This window comes from Halichoerus grypus, chromosome 9 (assembly GCF_964656455.1).
Source record: "Halichoerus grypus chromosome 9, mHalGry1.hap1.1, whole genome shotgun sequence".
In the NCBI taxonomy this organism is placed as follows: Eukaryota; Metazoa; Chordata; class Mammalia; order Carnivora; family Phocidae; genus Halichoerus; species Halichoerus grypus.
In genome coordinates, this window is record NC_135720.1 from 124,625,776 (window position 1) to 124,650,244 (window position 24,469).

The 24,469-nt window shown below is 44.4% G+C and overlaps 1 protein-coding gene across 1 annotated transcript in view; it reads left to right on the plus strand.

Moving 5' to 3' along the window:
* The first annotated feature begins 3,262 nt into the window (after positions 1–3,262).
* Positions 3,263–24,469, plus strand: part of LY86 (lymphocyte antigen 86) — a 57,891-nt gene continuing 36,684 nt past the window's right edge. The window contains exon 1 of the mRNA XM_036096479.2: positions 3,263–3,582. Within this exon, the coding sequence (XP_035952372.1) occupies positions 3,456–3,582 (127 nt within the window). The 5' untranslated portion in view covers positions 3,263–3,455. The remainder of the gene's footprint in view (positions 3,583–24,469) is intronic.

Below are 24,469 nucleotides of genomic sequence, written 5' to 3' on the forward strand. Positions count from 1 at the left end.
TAAGACCTCAGCAGGCAGCCCAGAAGGCTGCTGAGCAGTGTTCCTCAGGGAGTGGGCTTCCCGACTTCTACACACTAGGGGAGTCATTTTTAGTCTGCACTCAATCTGGAAGACAAAAACAAGAGGAGATCCAACCTGACTCGTCCCGCTGTAGTGTGACAGAAACAGACACAGGCCACAGAGGAGAGGAGCAGAGTGGCCATGCAATATAACAAGGAATTGGTGCCTAATAGAATGAGTATCTGAGGGTCACCCAAGGGGAGCAGCCACAGCTGAATGCAAGAGTTGATGAAGACGAATTTGTCATGGGGGCAGCACCACATCATCAGCACTCAAGGCAAAAGGACGGTTAGGGCTATCTGCCATCTTCTGGCACATGAAATGTAGACAATATTGGCCTGTGGAAGTGCAGAACCCACCCCAAGATTGAATCACTTTCCCAAGGGAGTTGTATTCCCAAGTCCTCAGAGTCTCAACTTTTACTCTTCAAGTCCCTGCTTAAGCATCCAAGAGTTTTCTTCTTAAGAACACTTTCAGTGTTCTGTGTTCTCAGATAATAACATTCTACCCTGCAAGAAAAGAAAGGCACCATCCCTAAGCAAACCTGTATGACTAAAAGCAGCTTGAAACACAGAGGAAGAGGATTATAAAAAAAAAAAAAAAAAGAAGTCTAGCTTCTTTAGCTTCAATTGATGAGGTGTTGGAAGTCAATATGAGAGCCTGACAGTATCGTTGGTTACCATTTACACATATAAAACCATATTTTATGTAACTATCATAAACGGGTTCTCATTTTCTTTTATAGTTAGGAAACAGGACGTTGTTAATGAACTCTTTTGTTGTCTTTATAAAGCTTCTAGTTAAAGAACTCCTCAAGACATTTTGGATTGCTTGAACTCGGCGAGCCAACGCTGATGATTTCAGGCAAATCCTGATTCTCAGTAAGCAGAACTCTGTAGAGAAAGTGGCTCACTCTGTGCTCCTATATGGGTGTACTATGTGTTATACAAAATGTTGTCTGCCATTTAGCAGAAGAATATTTTGATAAGAACTAAGATAATTTAAAAACAACACAAAACTGTATACTCTGCAACAGACTAAATCTTATAATCTGGAGCAGCAGAGTTCTCAGACCCCCGGCCCGGAAGCCCTGGCATTCCCTGGGAACTTGCTAGAAATGCAGGCTCCCAGGACCCACCCCAGACTTCCTGAATCTGCAACCTAGAAACTCTGGGTTTAGGGCCCAGCAATCTAGATGTTAACAAGCCCCCAGCTGATGCTGATGCCCTGAAATCTGACCTTCATTGTATCAACCCACCACACCTCCAGAGCCTCACAGTAGTCCATTTTGAATATAGCCAAATGTCACTGCAATTCCTGAATTATGCCTCTTTTCATCACTAGGTCCTTTGATTCACGACCTATAGCCTGGTCCTCAGATGACATGGTTTCCCTGTTGGCAGCCCTCACAGCTCTCTACCAGTATATCTGCTCCCTGCTCTGCCCTCCTGGGTCCTTCTACTGGTGTGTTTGTTGGTCATGCCGTGCTCTGCAGCGGTGCAGGGTTTAGCCTCAATTGCTCTGCTCATTCACTGTTCAGAGCTTTCTCGACACCTTCTAGAGTAGCCAAAGATCCCTAGGGCCAACCTCCATGTTCCTGTCCTAGAACTACCAGTGGGATTATTAAAACACAGTGCCAGATCAGGGAAATGCAGATCAAAACCACAAGGAGACACCACTTCAGACCGGTTTCACTCATACGTGGAATCTAAGAAACAAAACAGATGAACAGAGGGAAAGGGAAGGAAAAATAAAATAAGATGAAAACAGAGAGGGAGACAAACCATAAGAGACTCTTAACTATAGGAAACAAACAGGGCTGCTGGAGGGAAAGGGTCCGGGGATGGGGTAACTGAGTGATGGGCATTAAGGAGGGTGTTGTGATGTAATGAGCACTGGGTGTTCTATGCAACTGATGAATCACTGACCTCTACCCCTGAAACTAATAATACACTACATATTATCTAAATTGAATTTAAATAAAGAATTAAAAAAAAAAAAACCAGTGCTGGGCCCCATCTCAGAGTTTCTGATTCAGTTGGTCTTGCATATAGCCCGAGAATTTGCATTTCTAACAAGCTCCTAGTTGAAGTTGTTGCTGTTGTCTGGGGACCACATTTTGGGAATCACTTGAAAGCCAAAATCACTAACTTATTTGTAGGTGAGAACCTAAAAAGAAAAGAAAAGAAAAGAAAAATCAACCAGACCTGCCCCTTCCCCAAATGACCGCTTTGTGATGTTCCCTAAGAAATCCTAAGTATTCATCAATTAAGTCAGTGTATTTATTTTCACTGGTAATTAAATTCCACTTACTTCAAAAAAAGTTCTGAGGTAACCAAAGTCACCTATCAGCCGAAACAGTCAATTTACCCAGTGAGCTCAGAGAAATGCTGTTCCTCCCCGGGGGAAATAGTGTACTCTGTTGCTCTTCCAATCTGCTGGCCTTGGCCCTGACTATGATTCTCTCAAGCTAAGGTAGAGTGGGGTGGGGGTGGGGAACCAGGGCTGAGAAATTTTGCTGTCGTGATGCACAACAAAGGTAGTGGAATAGGGGAAAAGAACTGAATCTTAGCTTTGAAAAGAAAGTGGGATGTGATATTAATAATCCCGCCAATGACCGAGACAATTAACCCCCACCACACACACCATCTTAAAAGGGAGGCCCTCACTTCCCCATCCTTCCCCACCCCGTCCCCCAAGCCAAGCCAGAAATAGAACACTGCTGACCGCTCAGGGACCTTCCCTCCGCCTCATCTCCAGAGGCCACATCGGCTGCTCCCAGAACAAGCTCTCTTTCACAGCTGCACAATTCACTGCTGAAACCCTAATCTTGAGAGCGGGGCTGGAGCCAGACAAGAGAAAATGCCAACAGGGCAAAAGCCTCATTCCAGATCCCAAACGTGACTCTGTAGCCCTCAAAATGGCAACCGCTGCTTGCCAGCCCCAGCCAGGTCCACAGCCCACACCAGGAGCCCACGGAGACACGGGGAGCTACTGAGGAAAACCACATGGAGGCCTGTGCTTTTTGCTTTCCTGAGTTCGCTACTCCACCTGGGGGTGGAGGGATCGTTCTGTGAAGGCTGTTTGGAGGGGACCCACGGCATAAGGTCATGCATCACTTGCTGGCTCCTCCCTGTGAAAGCAGAGAGTCAATATCCAGCCCACCCTAGACACAGGCCACCTCACCCTGCTGATTCAAGTGTCCAAAGTCCTGGGGGAACAGTATTCAAATGCCTCTGCTAACTGCCTTTTGCATCTCACAGTGGTTCCTCAGGAGCATAAAATACAAGAAGTGAAACTGAACATTCACCCCTGTAACAGGGGAGAGGAAGAGCACCGAAGGCCCTTAGTTTGGGGCCCACTCTTTTCCTGTCAGTCACACGCAAGGCCTGGCCATGAAGGTTTTCACGGTGGCCCTCCTCATCTGGACTCTCTTATCTCTCAGCCGCAGTAGCAGCAAAGCCTGGCCCACACACACGGTCTGCCGGGATGGGAACCTGGAACTGCTCTACCAGAGTTGCGGTAAGGTCTCAAAAACGTGGTCGTTTGTGTTTATGGGGAAATGAAGGCCCGCAGATGGGAGCTGCGGAAGCACTGAGCTGGGGTGGGGAAAGGGTGAGAGGACCAGGACCCAAATACTTTCTCCGCTTGCAGTGGGTCTGCAAGGCCATTGAGAGCCCTTGGGAGAAGGAGAGGTGCGGGGTGGGGAGTGGGAAAGAGCCTGAAGAGGGCCACAAAGAGGACAAGAAAAAGGCATTGAGTCTAAATAGAGCACTTCACTAAAACTGCAGAGCCAGAAAAAAAACAAAATGACTGAGGAGTCTACCAAATCATGAAACCTCATTAGCTCAAAATTAAGAAGAGATGCTTCCATTAGTCACCACCACCCCAAACTGTACACCGGGACTACCTTTCCAGGTTACTGAATTCGCAAATTGAGTGAAAAGATCACGTATGTCAAAAGAGAAGATTTCGGTCCTTCCTGTGACATTCCTAGGGTAGCATTGCTCATTCATTAATTCAGCACTTACCTTGTGGCTGTCAATGCCAGGGTTTTTTCTAGGGCCAGACATAACCAAAGAGCATGAGCCATGGGTATTACCCCAATGGGGCCAACGTCTTTACCAACAAACCGTACAAGCTAAGGAATAGAATGCAGGAAACTGTTGCAGTAGGAGTCTGAACCAACACTTTGGAGTATATATTAGTCTACAAGGGCTGTTAGAGCAGAGTACCACGGACTGGAGTCTTAAACAAGATATTTATTTTCTCACAGTTCTGGAGGCTTCAAGTCCAAGATCAAGGTGTTGGCAGGGTTGGTGTCTCCTGAGGTCCCTCTCCTTGACTTGTAGATGGCTGTCTTCTCCCTGTGTCCTCACTTGGTCTGTCCTCTGTGCCTGGCTGTGTCCTAATCTCCTCTTCTTATAAGAACACCAGTCGTATTGGATTAGAGCCCATCCACAGAACTTCATTTAACCTTAATCACCTCTTTAAAGACCCCATCTTCAAATAAAATCATATTCTAAGGTACTAAGGGTTAGGACTTAAACATATTAATTTGGTGGGGGGGCGGGGGGAGGCACACTTCAGTCCACAAAGGGGGTCTGAGTGGGGAAAAATGAGCTCAGCTTTAGGATCACATCTTGAATGAAGATTAGAAGGACAGACTCATGGAAAAGCATGCCAGTGTGAAATATGACACTTTGGAGGTAGACAGGAAGCAAAATGCAGTTTGGACTGAAGGAGTTGGAAAAGTGATGCTCTGTCAGTATTTAAATTAGCCTCACAATAAGCTGGGGAGCAGTGGAGATGTTGCACTTGAGCAGATAGCTGATCATGCAGGGAGTTGCCTTGGAGAGGCTGGTCTCCAGGGCCATTTGTCCAACTTGATTTTACTCTTTTAAAAACAAGGAACACTGAACACTGAAATGCACAAAAACTTTTTTTTTCCTAATGTAAAAAAGAATGAATGGCTAGATGCTGTAGGTATTGATCTCATTACTCTTGCTCTTCCCACGGGGATGGGATGCTTTCTGTTGGCATCCATGCATTGTAGGTGCAGGATGAGAAGCAAGAGTTGAGATGAATGGACTGCTCTGGATTTGTTTCTCCAATTCATCCTCCCATAAAAGGTTGCCATGGCTGGTCCCTCCCCCAGACCAGCCTGCAGCCTGCAGCCAAGCCTGGCACAGCCTTTCAAGTCACTGCCAAGAAAGGCAAGAGAAGCGGATGCATCAGGAGAAGAACAAAAGCATATCACCCGCCTCTGGGGATAACTCCTCCCTCCGGGTAGCTGCTCCATGGAGTCAACAAATGTCAGCACAAGCCCTGCTCTGGCCCCTCAGAGAAAAGGGATGGAGGAGACACAGTTCTCATCGAAAAGTAGTGGGAGGATCAGACAATTTAACAATAGGGTAAATGCTCTGTGTGAAGAGCCGGAATAGAGGCACTTATCATGTACCAGGGCTCATGGTGGTTGGAAAGGGTAAGCTTGGGGGTCTAAACCTACCTGGGGAAGCATCATCAAGCTTGACCTTAACCTCAAAGAATGACAAAAAATGGTAATTATAATACCTTATGTCCGTGGAAGGTTTATAGGTGCCAGGCTAAGTGCTTCCTATGCATTATTACTTTATGGATGTCTAAACGAGGGTTAGAGATGTCAGGTAACTCTTCCAAAGACACGCAAGTAATGGTGGCAGAATTACATCCTGGGGGCACAGAGAAGGCATGAAGTAAATATCTGGGGAATTGAAATGACTTGATCCCAGGCCCGGCTGACTCTGGAGCCTGTGCTTTAATCTCCTGCTGTCTGGAGTTTTGTCAGAAGACCGGTGGATAGAGGGGAGGAGCAGGAAGGATAACTTGGCACAGAGAATGGCATGTTGACAGCAGGGAGATGTGACCAGGCATAGAGTTCAGGGGGCTGCAGAAGGGCTGGAACACAGGGACTGATGAGAGATGAGGTAGGAAATATGGCGAGAGCCCGGGTGTGATGGTGAATTTGATGTGTCACCTTGATTGGGCCACGGGATGCCCTCGTTGAACACCTTCTGTGTGTGACTATGAGGGTGTTTCTAGACATTAGCATTGAAATCAGTGACCTGAGTAAAAACAGATCACCCTCCCTCCCCAGTGTGGGTGGTCACCATCCAATCTGTTGAGGGCCTGAAGAGAACAAAAGGTGGAGGGAGGAAGGATTGCTCTCTCAGCCTGACTGTAAACTGGGACTTTGACCTCCTGCTTACAGCACTCCTGGCTATCTGGCTCTCTCGGATCTTCAGACTACACCACCAGCCTTCCTGGGTCTCCAGTTTGCAAATGGCAGATCATGAGGCTTCTCAGCCTCCATAATCATGTGAGCCAATATCTTATGATAAATCTTCTTTTATTATACATATTCTTTCTAATATATATTTCCATTGGTTCTGTTTCTCTGGAGAAGCCTGACTAATACAGTAAGAGACGAGGTTGGGCTGCATCCCTTTGGCAATGAGGAGATTGCATTTGGAAAGATTCCCTCAGGGAATGGGTAGAAGAATGAATATTAGATTGAAAGCTATTCGAGGCCATAGCCAGGGTTTGTAGCCTGTAGAATCAATAATCCAGGGGGTGCCTGGGTGACTCAGTCGGTTAAGCCTCTGCCTTCAGCTCAGGTCATGATCCCAGGGTCCTGGGATCTAGCCCCATGTCCTGCTCTCTGCTCAGCAGGGAACCTGCTTCTCCCTCTCCCTCTGCCCCTCCCTGCTGCTTATGCTCACGTGCTTGCTCTCTCTCTCTCTGTCAAGTAAACAAATAAAATTTTTTAAAAATAATAATAATCCAGGGAAGAAATATGACAGGTCAAACTAGTATCATATCAACAGCCTCAACATCAGAAGGAATCTTTGATATACTCTGGTGTCAGCAGAAACAAAAGCAGTGTCCTAGAGCTTCTCCAAAGGTGGGTCCTGCCTCATCTCCTGAGAACCATTGAGTCATCAGGGACTGAACGGTCGCATACCCCTCCCCAGATGGAGATAGTCCTCCCTGTAGCTGCTGGATTCACCGCAGGGCAGCCCCCCTACCCCTGCTCCCCAGGCTTTCACATCTATAACATAGAACAAAGGCCATGTGTTGAGACCCTCTATCCAACCCAGGTGTTCAGATCTCCTTCATGCATGTCAGGGTCTTCTAGAATCCCAACATGCACACAGATGTGGGGTCATCATCTGATGAAAATAAAATAAAATAAAAATAAAGGATCTACTGTTTTCTGGGTTCATGTTTTCCTTCTTGTTTTGTTTTATAATTTTAGAGGTCGGGGGGTGGCTCTTAGGCCAGACAATGTTCTAAATAACACAAAAATCCTCGGGGAGAAAGAAAGAAACTCACAAGCAGTTGCAGGGCTCTGAATACTGACCAGGAAGTGAGTACAATTTTCTGAAAAAGCAGAAATCCTGTTCTGTCCAACTGTTAGTGCTACAGTAAAGAGGGACAGAAGGGGGAACAAAGCAGCCTGGGGCCTTTCTTTTGCTAAATCATAAGACAATTCCCAGGGCTAGCAAAAACCCAGGGATCTCACCCCATTTACATGCTACAAATGCCCACCAATATATTTATTTATATGCTGCCTCTATCACACCAGCTCACAGGGTAGATTGCAAAACTCCACAGGATTGGGGGATGAAGGAGGTAGTGGGAAAGGAGGGGGAAGGGGGGGATAATAAATCCAGGAGAAATCAGGACACATACAACTGATAAGGCAGTGTAAGAAGTAAGATCTGGGAGTCTGAGGTCAGCAAACCTCATTCCAGACCTTGGGCAATATTCTGTCTCCTGTCTTTGATTGCAAAGTGGGCATGTGAGTTTTCTACGGATGCAGTAATGGTTACCGCTTGGTGGCTTAAAATGACACACGTGTATTCTTTTAGTGCTCCAGAGGTCAGAAATCCAAAGTCAACTTCCTTTAGTGAAGGGCCACACTCCCTTAGAAACTCTAGGAGAGAATCTCTTTCCTGGCCTTTTCCAGCTTCTACAACTGCATTCCTTGGCTCATGGCCCCTTCCTCCATCTTCGAAGCCAACAAGATAGCATATTGCTTCAACATCTTATCATACTGCTTTCTTCTATGCCAAATCTCCCTCTGCCTCCCTCTGATGGGGACACTGAGATTAGGATAATCTCCCCATCTCAAGATCCTTAACTTAATCCCATCTGCAAATTTCCTTTTGCTATACAAGGTGACATTGGCAGGTTCTGGGGATTAGGACATTCAGGAGCCATTATTCAGCCCATTACAATAGGGATAATAATTTTACCTACCTCTCAGGGCTATGTGAGGATTAAGTGAAAAGAACTATATGAAAAGTGCATAGTACATACTTAGTACATAAATCTTTGCTGCTGATGATTTGCAAAATATTTTCTAGTCAATAGAGGTATATTTGATTATGAGCTTCCTTGAAGCCATATCAAACAAGGAAATTACATTGCTTGCAAAATAAAATCAGTTTTTAAGACGTCTAGCCTTTCCTGATACTGGGATGATCTCTGAGAGGAATTTCTACCTGAAGCGATGTGATTCCCATCCACTGTTTTTCATGGAAACAAGGAGCAAGGATTCAGCACCAAAATGCAACTCAGGATCAGTTTTGCAAAGGGCTGCAGTAGAAGCTTCCATGAATGGAGCACTTGCAGGTCTGGATTGCTCAAGGGAAAGTTAGACTGCCTATAGGACTAGCCACATGTCCTCCAGACAGCCATCCATAAATACTTTCGTTGCCATTGTTGTTTACTGTTTTGGGTTTTTTGATAAGGAGCTAGGTTGTATTTTTTGACAAGAGCCTTGAGTGTGAACCTCAGTATTGTCATTTAACATACTTTGATATGCTTTCACATGCTTTGACATCAGCCAGGCAGAGAAGAGGGTCATAAAAAGTAAAATACCTATGACACATGCCCAAATGACTCCATGTCTCCCTTTTGATATCTCCAATACAGTCAACCTGGTCATTCCCCTGGCTCCTGGGAGTAGTCTAGGACAGGTGTTGGCAAATGATGCCCACGGGCCAAATCCCACATGCTGCCTGGTTTTATATGGTCTGTGAGTTAAGAATGGTTTTTACACATTTAGATGGCTACAAGATTCAAAAGAAGAAGAATATTTGCGACATGTGAAAATTACATGAAATGCCAATTTCTGTGCCCATAAAGTTTTATTGGAACATGGCCACACTCGTTTGTTTCTGTATTGTTTATGGCTTCTCCCATAAGTAGGGTGATGGTGACGATATGGCCACAGATCCTGAAATATTAACTGTTTGGCTCTTTATAGAAAAAGGTTCCTGCTCCCTGGTCAAGGGTAGGAAAGAATCTCTCAAGCTCTTCTCCAGATCAGAGCCTCCAGTTCTGTGTCTTCTGGATGATTCTAACCATAGAGAGGCTGTGTGGCCAAGTAATCTTGACACCAAAACCATCATGAATGCAGGAATTCGTAAGATACCTTTGAGGGTATCATCATTTCCATAATAATCTCCTGCTGCTGCATAACATTTTATAATTTATAACATCCCTCCATTTATAAGGTCTCATTCAATCCTTACAAACAGTCCTACGAGCTGTGTAGCATGTTTATGTCCATTTTCCAGATATGGAAACTGAAGCACATACATATTAACTATCTTATCAGGTAACATACCTGAGCCACGGTACAACCCTAAGTGTCTGACTCCATTCCCAGTGACTTAAAGCTACATTATGGAATTCCAATATGGAGCAACCCATGCGTCTGATCCCAGAAGCATAGGGTAGGGATAGGGAGAAGAGACAGCTCAAAAACTAAGTCTTTGGGTGAGGAAGTGAAAACCCTACACTAGCAGAAGAAGCAGGAAGAGGAGGAAGGTAGGAGAGAGTGAAGGAGGAAGAGGAGGAGGAGGAGAGAGATTTGGTTTCTGATTCAAGGATTGTCCCATCTTCTCCCACCCCAGCCTCCCCTCTCCGCATGCATTCAGAGCTGGGCCAGTTTGGCTCTTCCCAAATATCCATCAGGGACCTGTAACAGCCATAGAAGAGAAGGAGCACCCACATCTACATTTTTTAGTCCTGTGTACCAAGCTCACTTTTGTTGCAAGGTGTTTGGAAATGACATCTACCAATTTTTTTTCCATTTTTTATTTATTTTTATTTTTTATATTTTTAAATTAATTTATTTTTTAATTATTTTTTTATGTAGTGTTCCATGATTCATTGTTTGCATATAACATCCAGTGCTCCATTCAATACGAGCCCTCTTTAATCCCCATCACCAGGCTAACCCATCCTCCCATCCCCCTCCCCTCTAGAACCCTCAGTTTGTTTCTCAGAGTCCACAGTCTCATTATCTACCAAATTTTTAAAAAAGGAAATGAAAGGTCATTCTCTTACCAGCGAGAACAGTTATTTTTCAGACGGAGCCCTCCTGTGAGGTTAGCTTACTTATTTTATAAGGAAACCCTATTTCCCCCACATCTGACAGCAGTTTTCAGGTGGAGAAATTGGTGAGTGGGGGGGGGAGGGGGAGCCTTATCTCCAGCAGTAAGTTGAGGGCTGTGGGTGGTTCCTAAGGGACCAGGGCCAGCCATCTGGGATGTTCCAGGGTCGGGGGACCATGGCATCTGGTCACCATGCTTCATAATCAACACCTGCTCTTCTCTCCTTGAAGGCAGTCAGCCTTGTCCATATCTGCCTGAATAGGTTTTGCATGTGTGCTGAAGTTTTCAGCAGGGCAGGCACTTTATCTGACCTCCAAAAAAATCTTTAATTACAAAGTCAAAATCAAGTCACGTGCATCTGAGTAATCCATCAAGATAGTCAAACAGGACAATTAATCAGACCTTAAAAATGCAAAGCAATCCTGGCAACAACTCCTCTAAAATAAAGGGTAAACTGCAAATGACCCGGCTGCAGAGCAAAGCATGTTGATAAAGCGTTGGTAGAAAAGTTATTTTAAAACTGCCCTGGAAGGAAAGGGAAGGAGGCGGAAACTGCTTTCCTCAAAGCCTAGTAATTCTGAAATAAATGGAGCATAAAACAACACAAAAGAAGCAACACTATCAAAAAAATAATAATAATGGAAAATATCACCCGCCACATAGTCATTTAACAGTACTTTAAAATATTGCACACAGAAAGCAATTTCTCTCTTCGTTTATTTTCCTGGATTAATAGGGATCTAAATACTGTACAATTAGAGAAAAGTAGACAAATAGGCAGGGAGACCACGATGCCATTTCAAAGGGATAAACAGGCACTCAAGATGAAACAGTTAGCTGCTGGGAGCATAGCGAGGTCTTTTTGCTCAAACTTAAAGGCAGAAAGTTGATTTTAAAAATAATAGTTCAGTGGCTTGGTAGCAAGAGCTCACCTGTAATTATAACTACTATTATTTTTAAAATCAATATATTTATTAAATACATATAAACATGAGTGTCAACATTGAGACGCAGACTTTTAGAGATGGGAAAATTATTTTTAAAATATATATATATATATTTATATGAGCATCTATATATATATATGAGTGTCAACATTGAGATGCAGACTTTCAAAGATGGGAAGAGGAAGAAGTTGAAAGTGAACAGAGGCTGGAGGAGAACAAATCTCGTAGGTGAGCTCTTGCTACCAAGCCACAGAACTCCTCCTGCCCGCTTCTGTGAGGTCCTTTCAGCCAGACCTCCAAGGCGGTGTGAATCCTCCCGAGCACTTTTTAAAAGAGATGCGGAGTCCCTTAATGACTAGGGACCTAAAGAGAGGGAAAAAAGCCAAGAGTAAGTCTAAAAGACTCCTCGGTGCCAGCAGGAAATGTCTTCCTGGGTGCTGTTCACTGCTCTTTCCATCCTCAAGCAAAACCGTGAGAAGCGGCTTTGCTCGTGTTTTGGAGTAGAATCTTTGAAGAGGTAGAGATGGGGGAAGACTGTCTGTCCAGCTCTGCAGCTATTTCTGTGCAGACTACAACACAGACGATATATTCCCGAAGCCGCCACAGTGTGAGGTCCGGGGCAAGGCTTCAGACTTGCGACTGCAGAAGGGGGAGTGCGGGGGACCAAAGCAGCTTGTTTTGTCCAGGTCAAGGGAGGTGAAGGTGAAAGAGCCCCTTTCCGGCCCCAAACTGTGCAGCTGGAGAACCTGGCAGAGCCCCCTGCCACGCTGGTAAGAGCAAGCTGGAAGGCACAACACAGGAGCAGTGCTGGTCACACATATTGGGGTTTGGCGGGAGACAGATGCTCCCCTCCAAAACCCCAAACAACACGGGTGGCATTTTAATGGAAAGAAAAGGGTGACCAGCACTGGAACCGTGTGCCGTGTGAACACCGACGTGTTCGGTCTTTTCTGGGATGCCTTGTAAAGTGATATCTCAGGCCCCTGATCCAGTAGCTCTGTTCTGGGACCCTACAGAAGCCAAGTGAGCATCGGAAGAGGTACTCTGGGGTCCACCAGAAACAACTCTTTAACCATCCACGTGGGCGCAGCCGATGGATGATTCATGCACGGTGGGCAATGTGCAAGTCACATCCGCCAGCCTCCTTTTGGGATCCGAGAAGGCATCATTGTGTGTCCCTTCTTGAAATTCTGTACCACTGCCCTCCACGCCTCTCTGCCTTCAGGACAGAAGTGAGTGGTAACCAACCCAATGGCTAGCAGGAGAAAGAAAAGATCCTCAGCCCAGAAAATGCTGCTTCCAAGCACAATTTACAGTCGAAGAAGTGTTGCCAGTGGGCTCCCTTATTTGAAACCTGACATAGCCCCTTATGGCCAGGTGGGAACTGAGCCAGCCCCAGTGAGAAATCCAGAACAGAATGATCAGCGTTCCCTCTGCCTGTTAGCCATTAGAATCTTGTCCCATAGCTGGGATCTTTCCTATTCAAAGCTCCTCCATATATTTTAGTGCTCAGTTTAATCTTCCTGTACTGTATTATAAAACCCCCCTAAACAGTTAAATACTACTTGTACAATTAAGTGAAATTTTTGTAAATTAAACAAATTAATTTTATTGCAGACACACATACATTGGTCACATGTTTATTAATAGGATTGTCTTGAGTATTTAACCTAAAACAGAATTCCTTAAATGCTTTAAAATCTTTAAAAGCAGGCAAGCAGACACAAATTATCACAATGTATTCCACTTACTACCATTTGTTGTTAGACTACAGTATCTTTCAAAATATCGGTAACGTGGGTTTACATTTATGTCTTTAACATTGTTACAGTGATATTTACTCTTACCTGTATTCTTACATCATCCTGGGGTTATAGTCATACTTAGTTCAGTATTTTCCTAGGTGTCTAGGATGCCCCAGACCAAAGATATCACCTCAGACTAGCCAAGGATACAGGTTCCAAGTTACCAGTGCATTGACTGTGGGATCGATGGCTGGTCAGCAAGCTCTCTTTACTGAAACTTGACCTAGTACAACTTGAAGACTTGAAGCCCCTTCCTTGCACAAAGTTCCCTGTATCCTGGTGCTTTTTCCACAAAAGATGTGTGTTTCCCAGGGTCATTGGGATGTTACTCACCGTCCTAGCATTATTATACATTAACCTGGTCTGTCAGCATTCCAGGGAACTTACACCACCCATGGTAATGTCAAATGTATAATTAGAGGGGTTGTTTAGAAGAAATGATAGACTTTGCACAGTTGAGACTCATCTGCACAACATTTAGCTGACTCATCAGCTTTGAAGATAGCACTGAATTGTCCTTTTACTTGTATCTTCTCTGTGACTGCTGGTGCTGATTTGATTGTCGTCCAGCTTTCTATCCGAATTTTATATGAGACCTCTCAAGCTCATCAGTCCTCCTGTTCCATTTTTTTTTCTGGCTCAGTCACAACTCTTGGTCCTTACTCTTACCTACTCCCAAAGGTAGAGAAAAGCGCATTATTCTCTCTGATCTATCCATAGGGGTGGAAACACCCTGAATCCCCAAAGAACTAAGAATGAGGCTACGTGCTCATCTAGTGCTTGGGATGTGACCCGACTTCCTTCCTGCCATTGTTAGCGCTGCAGCTCCCAGACATGCCGGCTAAGTAATTCTCAAAGACGAGTCATAAGAGACAAGGTCTTCAAGAGCTCAAAACAACAAGCACTGTCTTTCTGTCTCTTCCCAGCAACTGTCTGGTATTGCTAATTGCGTTTCACCAACCAGCAGAGAGCAAGTTCCCAGGGGTGTCCTCCCACCCTACCCTTCTCAGTCAGGGATGAGCATGCACGCCACACTAGCATTTCCTTGCTGTCTGTTTACAGGTCCGAGGCCAGGGTAGCTAATCATAGTTCACAGTGGCTGGACAGCTACAGATGGAGGAGAGGGACACACAGGGTGAGGTACTAGAGAAGCTCTACTGATCTGTGAGGCCAAGGATCAGTTTCTGACAGTCTGCCTTATGGCATCTATTGTGGTCATGGGTGTCACATGACCATCTATTTCTCCCCAAGCTTGGCATTTGCAGGCACATAGAGAGAGGTCAGCATTCTGCCTTTCTTTGTCTACAGGCTGAGGGTAGACTGGGGACCTCTTACAGAATTGGGAAGTGTCCTGGCCAGACAGACCCTCAGGACTTCCGTCCAACTGCCTCCTCGTTCAGAACAACTTGAGCCAGAGAGGCAGTGTGTCCTAACCATAGCCACAAAGCTTCATGGCAGCTGAACACAATGGGATCTCCCAGGTCAGCTCTGCTTCCTCTCACAACATAAAAGCCATGATGGGTGAACTCACACAATTTCAAGTCAAAGACCTCACATACAGCAAGATCAGACCTCTCTTTCATACCTATATCTCCAAAGTGCAAAAAATCCTCTTTCTATGCAGCCCTTCTCTTAAGGCAATTTGTCTACATCCTTTCTTGCCCAGGATCCTATGAAACAAGAGCCTTTGTATATACAGAAGACCTATGGGGTCTTCTTATAATATTGAGAGGACCAATGGCTCCATAAATGTACTGATTGCAGACCTTTCTTAGAAATGACATGGTTTTTGAGAGACGATGGGCTCTGAAAAACAAAACTGAGGGTTATAGAGGGGAGGGGAGTGGGAGGATGGGTTAGCCTGGTGATGGGTATTGAGGAGGGCATGTTCTGCATGGAGCACTGGGTGTTATGCACAAACAATGAATCATGGAACACTACGTCAAGAACTAATGACGTAATGTATGGTGATTAACATAACCCAATAATAAAAAAAAAGAAATGATATGGTTTTATAAAGCAGTGAAAGCAAGAGCATGTTTAGAATAGAGCTGCCTTGTTCTGTGGTCTGAACCTCATAAATTAGGAACCTCAACAGTTAGGAGACAAATAACCGGGACAGGGGACACCTGATTAACATATGATAGGTGACTTGGGCCCCTAAAGTCCTAAAACTTGATGCCAGTGTCCTGTTTCTTCTGGCCTTTTCTCCATATGTAGAAAAGCTTGTTAAGTGCAGCCAACTTCAGCCATCAGGCAAATGCCTAAATGCCCAAATCCTTCGGCCCCCACTCCGTTGGAGTCAGCTGGCTTGGGTCTGAATCCAGGATAAAAGCTATTCCAAAAGGGAAGTAGTAGGAGCCTCAGTTCCCCCAGAGACTCTAATTTCTAGCCTGACTTACACTGAGCTGTTTGGGATCCAAGTGGTGTGGAGAGTGGGCAGGAAGATTTTTTCCAGGGTGAACAATAGCTTTTCTGCTGCACACTTGGCTTTGGTTTTAACTAAATTAAAGAGCAGTTCTTATATGAGTGTGTTTGCTAAAAAAAAAAAAAAAAAGACCTGAAGAAAAATCGCCAATGGCTCTTGGTTTATTTGAACCAGTGGTTGAACAAAGCACAGGCTTGCTAGCAGGTATCAAGTGTCGATTTTTGAAAGCATAGCTGAATCTTGTAAGAAAATATAGGAAGTCTCCAGGAACCAAAAGAAAGAGAAAGCCCAAATGTAGAGGAAAACTGGCACTCAAGACTTGTCCACCCTCAGAAAATTTGTCCGTCTCCAGGAACCAGAACTCAGGCTTCAGTGGCTGTGTGGGAGTTTGGTAGCATAGTCCTGTGCTGTGCAAGATGGGAAATTGACCCCTCCACGAAGCTCAGTCCTTCAGAAAGTTAGATCCACAATTTTAAAAAGTGAACAAGAAAAAAATAATAATTCAGCAAAAGCAGAAGACAAGGAAACTTATCTAACGGACCTGGTCTCTGGAGAAATAAGTTTTCCCTGAGAATTAGCAGCTGCAGATGAAAGAGCCCATAGGTTTGGGGCCCAAATTTCTATCATCTTCATGATCCAGGAAACCCCAAGCCTAGAAATTAAATTACAGACTTTTTTTGAACAAACAAAATCTGGAGTTTGCCTGCCAAAGATTCTCAGTAAAGGAACTTTCCAAGGGATACTCCAGAAAGAAATAAAATGATCTCTCAGAAGTGAGTTCGGACATACAAGTTGGAATGGCAAGCAAAGATTTAGGAAACTCAAATAAGCAATGGATGTAAGGATGATAATAATGTCCAATTTGAAAAGGGAATGTATTTGCTTTCCACTGTTGCATAACAAATTACTCTAAAACCTAGCAGCTTCAAACCACAGACTCTCTGCAGGAGTTCAGGTGTGGTTTAGTTGGGTGTCCCTGACATGGGGTCTCTTGAAATGCTGATCAAGGGGTTGGTCTGGGCTGCAACCATCTTGAGGCTTGATTGACAGAAGATCTGCTCCCAAACTCCTATGAGTATGTGGCTAGAGTCAGGCCCCAGAAGGTGACTCCAAGCTCACTCACAGGGCTGTTAGCAGGATTCAGGTCCTCGGTGGCTGTTGGCCAGAAGCTTCGGTTCTTTGCCACGGAAGTCTCTCTACAGGGCCAGTCACAACACGGCACCATGCTCCCACAGAGCAAAGGCTCTAAGCAAGAGAGTATGAGAGGGCAAGAAAGGCAGATTTTTTTTTTTTTTTTGGTAACCTAATTTCAGAAGCAACATCCCAACACATTTGCCATGCTCTACTGCTTAGAAGCAAGTCACTGGGTCTCAGGGGAAAGCTTTACATAAGGGTGTGAATTAGGAGCAGGGACCGCTGGGAGTGGTATTGGAGGCTCCCTACCACAAAGCAATAATTCAGCACAAACTACAGGATAATAATAGCACGTGAAGGAAGGAGCTGGTGATGGGACATAAAGCACTCTGATGACCTTGTCCTTGTATTTTTCAGGAAGAGGGCTAAAATCATGTTTACTTTTGCAAAATGAAAAAGTTCTATTGTCGTATGGTTACACAACAGCGTGACTATACTTAACATTACTGAACTGTATGCTTAAAAATGATTAAGATGATAAATCTAATGCCGTGTGTTTTTTACCACAATAAGAAATAAATAAATAAATAAATGCCAAAAAAAAACCAAAAAGAAAAAAAGGTAATGTTTCATTTTAAGCTTTATTAAGTAGAATTTTCATGTTCGAAATTCAAGGGTAATTATTTAAAAAACTAGCAATATAGTATATTACTTTCAAATTAGTAAAAAAAAAAAATTTAAACGCTTGAGTCAATCCAAAAGAATGTTAGAAAGAAGGAGACAAAGGAGCATATAAAGATCAGGGCATTAAGGAACGAAAACCCAACTATAAATGAGAAATAATTACAAATGTATAAGAGATTCTCATATATATAAATTGACTAAGGTAAACTGATTTTTTTAAAAAGAATACTAGATTGAACTTTAAAATTCAGCTCTCTGGGGGCACCTGGGTGGCTCAGTCAGTTAAGCGTCTGACTCTTGATCTCAGCTCAGGTCTTGATCTCAGGGTTGTGGGTTCAAGCTCCATGTTGGGCTCCATGCTGGGTGTGGAGCCTACTTAAAAAAAATAAAATAAAAATCAGCTCTCTGATTTTTACATCTAAACTATAGACCTAAAATATAGACCCACAGTGAACATCAGATTTAATGGTGAAATGCTGAAAGCAATTCCTTTAAAACCAAGAAGGAGATAAGCATGCCCATCATCCCCACTTCTATCCATCAGTGCATGGAAGGCCCCAGCCAGCACAGTAAGACAAGAAAAATATAATACTTAAGGACTTAAAAGGAGGGAACAAAAATGTTATTATATGCATACAATAGGACTGGCCATGCAGAAAAACCTAATCTAAAAATTATTGGAATTAATAAGAGAGCTGCCTGAACAATTTCTTTGGGGACCAATGTCTGACATTATTCCAGGCGATAGCTAGCATGCGTAGCTTTGGTTAATTCATTTTCACAGCTGCAGAGTATATAATTACTTGTATTGACTACAATTGTATCCATTCTCCTTTTGATTAATATTTTGGTTGCTTCCAATTTTTTATAATTACAAGCTGTTGGCAGCACCTATAATTTATATCTCTTTGTATCAGAAAAGGTTTCCCAGCCCAGGACTTTTCTTTCCACTTTTCTCAGGTTTCAGCCCGGGAGAAAGTATTTGGAACCAGTCTTATCTAGTAATGCTTTCACACAATAACAGTTTTTAAATGTTATGTTCTGAAAACACATGAACAGATGGCAAGAAAAGGCTGAACAATATCCAAATGGTTACAGCAATGATGTGAAAGAGAAAGGTGGAGTTGAGTCAGGGGTCTACCTAAAATTTTGCTGTGATCAACATGTGGTGCATTTAACCTGAGTGTGGGAATGGGGGGTGGGCAGGAAGGCTGTGGGCATTCGGCAGGTGCACTATTCTCATTTATTAATCTGAAGTCGGGTTTCCCATCTTATTTTTCCTGTCAGTTTGCTATCTTCCAATATAATTCTTTTTTTGTTGTCATTTTTAGCAAAAGTATTTTTAATCCTCTAACCAGGAGGGAAGTAGTAGGATTGTGTTGATTTGGGAAGCCAAGAAATGAGCCCTTTCTTTGCTTAGGAGTTTATTTTGCTGGCAGAGGGGCTGCCAAGCCAAAGGCAGCTGGTTCTTTCCTCCTCTGGCAATGACTTGTAAGTGCTTGTAGTCCTATATTATTCATGCCATGGGGTGGTCTATGTCACGCAAGTGACAAAGTGCTAGTGAGAAGTTTCCCATAGAAACATCTCCCTCCTCCCCATCAGGGAGAGCTCTATTGCAGAGCTGAGACATCCAGCAGACCTATTCTGTCTCCATCTCACAATGTGGGGGATACAGGAAGAAATGGTGAACTGGTTTGAGGAATGAGGAATTCTACTTCCTTGATTTCAGTACAAGACCCTCCAGTAGAAAGTCTGGTACCTGCTTCACCATCTCAGGAAATCTCCATGGTATCTTTAGGAGGCATTGATTTCATGTCCTGGAGATCCTGCGCCTCTTATTCTCTAGGGAAGAAGGAGCCGGTGATCCTCCTTGAACACTTCCTTTTCCTTCAGATGCCTCTCTGTGAGGGCGCCCTGCTCTTCATTCTAAGTCAAGGTGGTCACATGTAGAGAGTGTCAACTGAATGTCTTTTTGCCAACATGCTACCAGTGAAGAGGAGGGTCTTTACACATGTTAAAAACCGAATGTTTGTATCCCCCCAGAATTCATATGTTGACGCCCTAAACCACAATACCATTGGTTACCTCCAATGGTATTAGGAGGTGATTAGCGTTGGACGAGATCATGTGAGGGGGCTCCATGCTAGGACTAGTGTCCTTATAAGAGGAAGAGACCAGAGCAAGCTCACCTTGTCTCTACCACGTGAACACACATGGAGAAGGTGGCCATCTCTACACAGGAGGAGGGCCCTCACCACAAACCGCATCAGCCAGCACCGTGACCATCCAACCTCCAGAGCTGTGAGAAATAAATGTCTGTTGTTGAAGCCCCCCCCCCCATCTGTGGCATTTTGTCATGGCAGCCCTACAGACTGAGACAGCATGTCAGATCTGTCTATAGGCTTGCTTCCTAGGAAAAGTGTAAATTGATTTTTTTCCTCTTGTGAGTCTGATGGGGGATTGGAGGAAGCATGGACAATTCATTACCACAGGTGGGGAGAGCAGTACCCAAGGGGGATGAAAAATATATCAAGTTGATCTCATACCAGAAAGCATTAGGGAAACAAATCTCAAGAATTAACACTTGTTCTGCAGGCCGCCGTATGATGGAGTGTGGCCAAAACTGCCTCCGGGGCCCCGAGTGCGGCATTGGGAAGGAAGGCTGGTGGCTAAGGAAGGAAGCTCCCTACCACAGTCATCCAAGCCTACTCACCCCATAGGGGCATTAGCAATAATTAACTGTGGCTGCTGCGCCCTTCATGGCTCCCAGTGTTTGAATCATTCCTGGGAACATTCTCCTCATGTCATGGAGGGAGTCTCGTCACAATCTCCAAGGTTGAGCAGGTATAGAAGTTATTGACACCGTCCTGCACTAGAAGCTCCTCCTCTGATTTTTCCCCAGGGAACAAGCTTCTCTAGCAAGAATTTTTCTTTAAAAGGACCTGCCTACATCACTGGAGAGAACATAAAATGTATAGCTGCTCTGGAAAACAGTGGGGCTGTTTCTTAGAAAACTAAATATACATTTACCATATTACACAGCCATCCCAGTACTGGGTATTTATCCCAGAGAAATGAAAACTATGTCTATATAAAACCTGTACGTGAAAGATCACAAGAGCTTTATTTGTAATAGCCCCAAACTGGCTAAATGTCCTTCAGCAAGTGAATGGTTAAACAAACCATGATACATCCATACTGCAGAATCCAGCTCAGGATTAAACATGCATGAGCTATTGATACACATCACCATCCAAATGATCTCAAGGACATTACGCCAAATGAAAAAAAAAATCCTATCTCAAAAGGTTACATACTGATGGATCCATTTATATAACATTCTCGAGATGGCAAAATTATATTGATGGGAAACAGATTAGTGGTTACTAGGGGTAGGCAAGGGGATAATTTTCAAAGGGAACACGAGGAAGATCCTTTGTGTCTGTTTCTTGATTGTGGTGGTGTTTACATGCGATACAATTACATAGAACCACACATACACATGTGTGCACATACTCACGTGCATGCATGCAAAAAACCAGTCTGTAGATGGTACCAGTGCTGATGCCTTAGTTCTGAGATCCAGTTGTGTAAGATGTCACCGTGAAGGGAGGCGGGTCAAGGATACACAGGACTCTGTACTCTTTTTTTGCAACTTCTTGTAAATCTATCATTATTGCAAAATAAAAAGTTAAAAAAAAAAAGACCTGGGCTTTTTGAGCCCAACGCCCTGCATCTTGCTTTCGGGGGTTCTGTCGACAGTGCAGATGCCGAGCCCCACAGTGCAGACTCCACGGCCCCCACCTTTAGGGCGTCTGAGAGACCGGCACCAGAAGGAAGTGTGAAGCTTAAAGTGGTGCCAAGTGTCTCCTACAGGTGAAGAAAGAGAACTCAGTGAGGTGGAGTAATGGCTAGCTGTCACCTTGACTTAAATTCTGGGTAGTAGCTATTCCTAGTACTTCTAGAAAGAGTCCCCTCAAATGGTTCGCCTAGAAGGCCAAAGTGAGACAGGGCTGGGGTTTTTGTTTTTGTGGGATGTGTGCATATGTGTGTGGGGGTGGTATTTAAGGGCTGCAAAGGGTAAACTGGTTTTGTGTCAAACTGGACATCAGTGATACAGTCATGCAATTCTACACGATGGGCAGATGATCAGCAAAGCCAGAGACACTGTGAGAACTCAGAGCTCACCTGCAAGATGCAGGCCAGCGATTGAGGGCAGAGGCTCTTCTTAACCCCAACAGCCACAGAACCCTGTGCTTCATCAAGGTTGGCTGCTTCTTGGGAAATAGGAAGAAGGCAGAAATCGATCTTTCCAGTACCATTCTAAACAATTGAAGCAAGAAAATTAAGTCTTCTGGACTTTCCAGGATCCTTCCGGAGGTGACCCTAGGATCTTTAAGGTCTGTGTATGTTGAAACAATCACCACCCACTTCTGACCTCAAGTCTTTGAAGAACCTGGACTAGCTGCATTTATTTTTAAAGATTTTATTTATTTATCTATTTATTTATTTATTTGAGAGAGAGAGAAAGAGCGAGGGGAGAAGCAGAAGCAGAGGGAGAAGGATAAGCAGACTCCCCGCCAAGCGAGGACCCCGATGTGGGGCTCCATCCCACAACCCTGGGATCATGACCTGACCTGAAACAAAGAATTGGATGCTTAATCGACTGAGCCACCCAGGCACCCCTGAACTGGCTGCATTTATAATATTCAAGGTGAACGCCGCAAACGTAGAATGGCCTAAGGGCTTTGTTGGCAAATGTGAAGTTCCCAGAAATTACATGCTCTTTGGGACTTCAGAGTTTCTACATATGTTGTTCTCTCTGCCCCAAGTTTCTTGGAGAAAGAGTACCTGTAGACAATCTACCTGGGTTCATACTCCAACCCCTTCCAGATGTGTGACCCTGGACACTTTCCTTAAATCCTCCTTGCCTCAGTTCTCCAGACTCTAACATAGAGATAATGAGCCCCTTAAGGCTTTTGCAAGGATTCGAGCTAATACACATATAGTGCTTCAAACAGCACCTGCCTGTGGTCAGAGCTACAAGAGTGACCACTGATGACCCTCCCGGCAGACTCTGCGCCTGGCAAGACTAAGCTCTGGCATCATCTACTTTGTGGCCATCTGTGACCACCCGTGCTGGATTACGCACACCTTCCTTGTTCTTCACTGTGCCTTGTAGCTACGCTGTGTGGAGATTGTCTGTTTACCTTTCCTTTGTCCTTCCAAAAAGTCAGGGGTTATGCCTAAAAACTAACTGGTCTTTGTATCCCCACACCCTGCAGAGTGCTCAGCCCATGGTAGGAGCTCCAAACATGTTTGTGATCAGATCAATAAACAAGTGGTATTAGGTTTCTTGTCTCCCCTGTTGAAGTAGCATCTCTACTCCATTTTCTGGGCATCCACCAAAAATAGGAAAAGTCCCATTGCTAGCAGGCTCTATGGGCTGCTCTGACTTCCAATATGTGTCCCAAACACAGTCTCACTGGAGGAACTGAGAACTATGGGGGAAACATGATCTTTATGTCCCCTTGTATTAAGAGAGGACGGATTGAGATTGAGACTTATTAAAAGGGAAATGTGTTAGCAAAACATTTGGGGAGGTAAAGGAGCAGGTGGACCTTTTCCCAAATCACTTTAATCCCTTTACTTCCCCCTGTCTGATTGTTTATCAACATTCCTTTATTCACTCAACAAACAATTACCCAGTACCTATTACATAGCATAATCAGACAAAACAAGATGTTACCGGAGTGGAGAATTCAGAAATTGGACTGTATTTTTTTTCATTCTTAAATTCTTATAGAGATATTGTCTGGAGAGTTTATAGCTTAAACCTTACCTCTCTGCTGAAAATAAAGAGGTTGTTCTTTCTGTGTAGCCTGTATTTGGGCCTGTGTCCTGGGACACAGGCAGCCTCCTAAGAAGAAAAAAAATGCTCAGTACGAAGTAGGGGGATGAGTTGACATTCCATCCCCAAAGGTCATGAAGGTTTATGGAGAGACACCGAACATACACAACACGGCTCACTCTGCCAAGAATGACACTCAAAGCTTCTGAGACTGACCGTGGACCTCGGTCACCTTTATGGACACAGAGGGCAGAGGAGAGTAAAGCCAATTAAGGCCACAAAAGACACAGCTGATTTCTTAATCATTTCCTTAAGTCCAGAATGTGTTTCATTTATAATCACAAGCTGGTTTTTGGGTTTTAATTTCAGGGATCCCTTGGATCCCTACCCCAAGAGATTGCTCTCATCTAAGCGCAGAGGTCTGAGCGAGCCCATACAGGTGGCCCACCTGTCCTGACGGCTGGGCTTCTCCCAGCCCGCACCTCCCACTTCCCCTCACGTGCCCTCCACCTTATGCTCCCTCTTCCCCCAACAGCCCTCAGTGTCTACCTTGTTTAGCTCTATCCTCTTGGTCCCTGAGCCCCCATCTCAAACCTTTCCATGCCTGGGTTAGTGTTCAGCATTGAGTCGATGTTCCTGAAATAAAATAGAAAAAAAATCTCTTAGGGGCTGTTCCAAGAATTCTAACTAAGCAGAGCCCTGCCTTTCTTGAAAGAATTCCTTTACAAGTCACTGGTGTAGCTGCTGAGGCCCTGAGGTGCCTGGGGTCCTCCCAAGCCCTCAGCACCGAGACAATGGGAAATATTTTGTTGTTTCTCCAGAGAAAGAAGAGAGATGAAGACAGGGAGGGAGGGAGCCAGCAATATAGTGAACCCTTCCCCTCTCCCCCCCAGCAATCTTCATAAAATCTATAAAATTTGTGAAAAGGTTTATGAGGACATTTCTTAGGAAATCCATGAAGGGGTTAAACTTTCAGCCTGGAGTGATACATAGTAGATCTAGAAGCCCACCCATGTGATCCTAAGCTCAGGGAATGAGCACACAACCTGGAGTGGCTTATGACAGTGGTTTTCAAACAAGGCTGGACAATAGAAGTATATAAGAATCGT